Source organism: Hemicordylus capensis, chromosome 7 (genome assembly GCF_027244095.1).
Source record: "Hemicordylus capensis ecotype Gifberg chromosome 7, rHemCap1.1.pri, whole genome shotgun sequence".
NCBI classification, from domain to species: Eukaryota; Metazoa; Chordata; class Lepidosauria; order Squamata; family Cordylidae; genus Hemicordylus; species Hemicordylus capensis.
This window is the reverse complement of record NC_069663.1, coordinates 19279182-19285181: the sequence shown is the minus strand read 5'-3', so window position 1 is coordinate 19285181 and position 6000 is coordinate 19279182. Positions and strand designations below refer to the sequence as shown.

Sequence of the window (6000 nt, the reverse complement as noted above, 5' to 3'; positions counted from 1 at the left end):
TATCTGTATTTGGCTCTGTGATGGAGTCTGAGGGGCGGATGCCAGCTGGGAGAGCTGTTGCTGTGTGTGTGTGTGTGCGCGCGCGCGCATGCGCGCATGCATGCATATCTGCTTTGTTAAGATTCATATTTTAAAAGTTCTTTTTCCATTATTTTTAATTATTATTTCTTGTTTGCACAGTCAAACAGGTGTTATTGACGGGTTTGTTTTATCCAGACACCGAGTCCTTCCCAAGGACCTATGATGATGATGATGGTGTTGATGATGATGTTGATGATGATGATTTTCCCTGGATCTACTTTATTTATTCCGCTTCCATGGTGGATCTTATCTCTTTTATGCAAAACTGCATTTATCCTCCTGAATTCTTTGGGATGCAATGGTTATGATAGAATCTAAAATATATAGATTGTCAATGCTAGTCCAATCTGGTAACTAGCATAGTTAAGGGCACAGAAAACAGCCTTATGCCGAGTTGGACAACTGATCCACTAGCTAAGCACTGCTGATCCATCTAGCTCAGTATAGTTTACACTGACTGACAGAAGCTCTCCAAGGTTTCAGACAGGAGTTTTTCCCAGCCCTACCTGGAGGCTTTACAGACAGGGCTGTTACCCTGAATCTCCTCTGGAAGAGAGAGTGTGCGTTCACACACCAGCCATACTTACCCCAAAGTCCATTTGAGATCCTTGGAAGCACTTCACACACAAATCGGGCTTTGTCTTCTGAATTCTAGCTTATCTTGATGTATTTCTGGGTTTTTTAAATGCTAGTTTTAAAGGAGTTTTTCTGAAAATGCCGGAGCAAATAGGGAGAAGCACTGATGTAGAATAATTAACATGATAAGAGGGATACACTCTTTTAGGAATGCAGATATAGGCTTTAGAACTCTCTCTCTCTCTCTCTCTCTCTCTCTCTCTCTCTCTCTCTCTTCCCGCCCCCATTGGCTAGAAGGAACACACGGAGGCATGCCATGTGAACCTAAACCAAAAGAAAACCCGAGAGCAGAGGGAAGGGGCCACATCCCTCAAAGCCGCGAGTGTAATTCGAAGTGGCTTCACTCAACATTTACCCCGCAGCATGAAGTGATGTGTGAATAACTCCCACAAGATGCTGCCAGGGATGGAACCTGTGACCTTCTAATGCAACACAGATGTTCTCTGGCACTGAGCTATGACACCATCCAGAGGTTTGATTATCAAAAATCAAGCCTCTGGAGAGATCATCATAACTTGGTGGAGCCCTATTTCCTTGTAATCACAGCTGGGAACAGGTTCATAGCAAGAAATATTGTGACATTCAGGTATATTGGAGAGTGAGGAAAACCAGTACACAACATTGAGCATTCTTTTTTATTATTTTGTTTTATTTTTAGGGGGGAAATGATGAAACTCATGACTTTAGAACTGAATGCAATTAGATGGCTTTTTAAACATATTCAGCAACCTGTGTGGAGGTGGCCATGTGTTGGTTCCTCGAATCCAGTGTTCTTCTAGGTTTCCCCGTTACGACATGTCTGGCTGTGCTGGCATGCCTGCCCAGGGGAAGCTCACCCTTTTAAGAAGCAAGCTATTTCTAGACAGGTAGTGGCAAGGAGGCGTGGCTCGGCTGAAAGGGGCTGAGCAACCACTTCCTCCTGCTATAAACTAGAGTTTGCCTTCCTCTTGTTAATCTCACGGGTGGCTTTGTTGAGCTGGTGTGTGTGTGTCTGTGTCGGGCGCAGCTGGGGAAGGTGGCGGAGGAAGGCGAGGGAGCTGGTGCCCCACGAGGGCTGCAGACGGGGATGAGACTGCAGAAAGGTAAGTGGGCAATGTCTTAAGAAGCCTTAAGGGATTCCCTTTCTTCAGGGCTGTAAGGCAGGTGAAATTTCCTGGCGTGGGATGCAGGGATGGGCAGTGCTTTGCCTGTTGGATTTCTGTCTGCCTGGTAGCTGCTAGAGGCACCAAGGCAATGTTGAGAAGAAGTGGTAGTGTGACCCCCGGTTGGCAGCCTTCTTATGACAGGCTTTGTGTCTTGTGTTGAGTGATTGTTGCACAGGTTTTGCGGAACTGGGATGGACCGTGGATTTGCCCTCTAATTAGACCCTCCTTATGAACATTTATGCTTTAGGGTCAGCGTAGCATCCCAATTCAACTTGTTTGAGTTGATCTCTGATTCCTAAGAGACGGGCTAGTAGCCAGGGTAGGTAAGGAATTAGTCTATTTCAGCCAGATGTTTTATGATTCGGTATGCCAAGGGGACTCTCAAAATAGGGCTGCCACATTGTTTTTCTGGCCCTGCTCCTCTGCCTTTAAGAGCAGCCTGGCCAATAGAAACCCCACAGGTGAATCTCTTCCTGGCATGAAGGTATAAGAACATAGGAAGCTGTCTTCTACTGAGTCAGACCTTGGTCCCTCTAACTCAGTATTGTCTACACAGACCAGCAGTGGCTTCTCCAAGGTTGCAGGCAGGAGTCTTTCTCAGCCCTATCTGGAAGATTCCCTCAGGGAGGGATGCTGGGACCTTCTGCACCCAAGCAAGAAGATGTTCTTCCCAGAGCATCTCCATACCCTAAGGGGAATATCTGACAATACTCACATCTCATGTAGCCTCCCATCCAAATGCAACCAGGGCAGACCCTGCTTAGCAAAGGAGATAAGTCATGCTTGCTACCACAAGACCAGCTCACCTCCCTCTATGTGGTGGAGAAAGTGAAATCTGCTGCATTTCTGGGAATTAGGCTGCTATTCAAGGCAGAGGAGCTGGACCAGTGCTACTTCTGGCTCTGTGCAGGAGTTCTGTGCCCTTTCCATCCCAGGAAACCTCTTTTTTGTGTGTTCTCACTCTCAGAAAGGATCTCACGGCCTCTGGTCTTCAATCTGTCACTGTTAGTCACTCCATCCTCTCCAGCCTTCTGAAAGCACAGGGAGCAATTCCCAGTTCTTCCATCCCATCCCCTCCCTTGACAGCTGGGTCAACCATATCATGTCCCAAAGATTGGCTCCTTCGGTTGGGGGCCCCTCTTGTACACAGGTTTGTGTACAGATTATGATTGTTGCTGTTGCTGTCGTTATATATGTACTGCTTTTCAACCCAAAAAAGTTCCCAAAGTGGTTTAAATAGGAAAAGTAGCAAGGTGGTTCCTTGGGCTGCTACTTGGCCAGTGTTTTGCTCGGGCTCTGTAGCTGTGTCTTTAGCAGCAGACGGATGTGCGGCAGGGAGGTGCGAGTCGATTCGGGTACAAATCAAATTTAAAAAATCGATTCATGCACATCCCTAATGTGCAGGCATTAACAGGTGGCCGTCTTCATGCTGTTAGCTTTGCCTCCTGATCTATGCAAAGAAAAGTGTTGTTAAAGACAGGCCAGGCTATTTATTATGGCTTCCTTCTCCTTCTCCTTCTCCTTCTCCTTCTCCTTCTCCTTCTCCTTCTCCTTCTCCTTCTCCTTCTTTTGGATCCATTGGCAGTCCTAGCTAAAACTAAGCATTACAAGTAAGAGATGGGAGAGGTAAGGGATGCTTTTATTAATTACATTTTCCCCTTGCCCTTCCTGCAAGACACTCGGGGCTGCAGACATAGTTCTCTCCCCAATTTTCATCCACACAAGATTCCTGTGAGGTAGGTTAGGCACTGTTCCAAGATCCCCCTGTAAGCTTCGTGGCTGAGCAGGGCTTGAACCTGGGTCTCCCTAGACGTAGTGTGGCACCCTAACCCAGGGGTGTCAAACTGCAACCCTCCGGGTGTTGCTGGACTACAACTCCCATCACCCTCAGTCGCAAAACCCAGTAGCCAGGGATGATGGGAGTTGTGGGCCAAACTGCAGGAGGGCTGCAGTTTGAGGCCCTGCTCAAACTCCTGTTTGCATCCAGAGCAGGATATAGCAATAGCAATAGCAATAGCACTTACATTTATATACCGCTCTATAGCCTGAGCTCTCTATGCGGTTTACAATGATTTTTAGCATATTGCCCCCAACATTCTGGGTACTCATTTTACCGACCTCGGAAGGATGGAAGGCTGAGTCAACCTTGAGCCCCTGGTCAGGGATCGAACTTGTAAACATCTGGTTACAGGGCGGCAGTTTTACCACTGCGCCACTCCACCAAAACTGGAATATGACGGCAAATATTTCTCTACCGTTTTCAACCCAAATTCCCAAAACAGTTGACATATATTTAAATAAATAAATCAAATCAAATGGCTTAGGAGAGGAGAGCTGGTCTTGTGGTAGCAAGCATGACTTGTCCCCATAGCTAAGCAGGGTCTGCCCTGGTTGCATATGAATGGGAGACTTGATGTGTGAGCACTGCTAGATATTCCCCTCATCAGGGGGTGGAGCCGCTCTGGGAAGAGCAGAAGGTTCCCAGTTCCCTCCCTGGCAGCATCTCCAAGATGGGGCTGAGAGAGATTCCTGCCTGCAACCTTGGAGAAGCTGCTGCCAGTCTGTGAAGACAATACTGAGCTAGATGGACCAAGGGTCTGACTCAGTATATGGCAGCTTCCTACTATGTTCCTATGGCTCCCTGTCCCGCAAAGGTCTCGCCATCTAAAAGAGGAACATAAGGTAGATGCCAGCACAGCGTCCACTGGAGGGACGCTGTGCTGGGGGTGGGGAGGGCCGGCTGCTCTCCCCCTGCTCAGGAAAGAGAGTCGCCGCTTTAAAAAGGGGCCTCTTTGCTCAGTTAGAGTGAGAGGACATTGTACTGCTGTACATGAGCAGCCCGATTCAAATTAGCTTGAGGCAGGACGGGGGGGGGAGCAAAGCCGCTTCCCACCCCCACCCACCCCCCCGCCACCCAGCAAAGCAGCAGCAACTTGGCCACTTCTTCAAGAAGAGAGGAAACGTCAGGGGTTTCCCAGCGCTGCGTCATTGGGGATTCCATTCTGTATGCTGCCGCTGCAGCAGCAGCAATTGTCCCTTGTCGGCCGTGTAGGCGGGCCACGCTTGGAGGAGCTTGACGAGGGGAGGGCATCTCTGTGGCCAGACATCTGGGCCGCAAGCCAGCCCTCCGTGTTGTCTTGCTGTGGGTCTGCCGCTCAGCGGGGCCCAGGAATCCCCTTGTCAGCTGGCTTCCCTGAGAAAACCCCTTGCGCTCCCAGGGGCAACCCTGGTCTCAAGGGTTTGACGCCTCGGCCCATGGGAAGCGGGGGAGACTGTGGTCGCAAGTGACACTGCTGCATCTTGGTGATCATCACAGAACTGATTTGCACATTGCAACAGACCTCCGCCGGGTGGGGTGTCTGTATTCTTATTCTTTTTTTCCCCTTGGAGCCTGAGGGCCACCCACCAAATAGTAGCTATGGGGTAGGCAGCCTTGGCAAATATTTATATACCGCTTTTCAACAGAAGTTCCCAAAGCAGTTTACAGAGAGAGAGAGAGAGAGAGAGAGAGAGAGAGGGAGAGGCTCACAGTTGCTACAGGGCTCACAATCTTAAAAAGAAACATAAGACAGACATCAGCAACAGCCACTGGAGGGATTCTGTATGTTCCCCTTTGCTCTTTGCTTTTTTTGCTCAAAAAATTGTGGTGGGGGATGATGGGAGTTGTAGTTCAGCAACTGCTGGAGAGCCAAGGTTGCCTACCCCGGTAGGAGCTGGTGGGAGGGGGCAGGCCTAGATGTGAAATAGTGGTAGAGGTGATTTAACAAGCCCAACCTTGGGGCCCCAGATGTTGGACTAGAGCTCCTGCCATCACCCGCAGTTACAATGGCCTCATGGCTAGGGATGATGGAAGTTGTAGTTCGATAACATCTGGAATCCAAGGTTGGGAACCGCTGTCCTCTTTACTACCATATTTGCCTGAATAGAAGCCAACTCTGAATTTAAGACGAGCCCCTAATGGCTCAGCAGGGGGATGACTTGATTAGCAAGCCAGAAGTTGCCAGTTCGAATCCCCGCTGGTAGGTGTCCCAGATTACGGGAAACACCTATATCGGGCAACAGCAATAAAGGAAGATGCTGAAAGGCATCATCTCCTGCTGCGCAGGAGATGGCAATGGTAAACCCCTCTTGTATTCTA

General features: G+C 49.0%; 1 protein-coding gene across 1 annotated transcript in view; it reads left to right on the top strand.

The window, feature by feature from the left end:
• Positions 1-1783: 1783 nt before the first annotated feature.
• Positions 1784-6000, top strand: part of NFKBID (NFKB inhibitor delta) — a 29617-nt gene continuing 25400 nt past the window's right edge. Inside the window, exon 1 of the mRNA XM_053267572.1 lies at positions 1784-1799. Coding sequence (XP_053123547.1) covers positions 1784-1799 — 16 coding nt within the window. The remainder of the gene's footprint in view (positions 1800-6000) is intronic.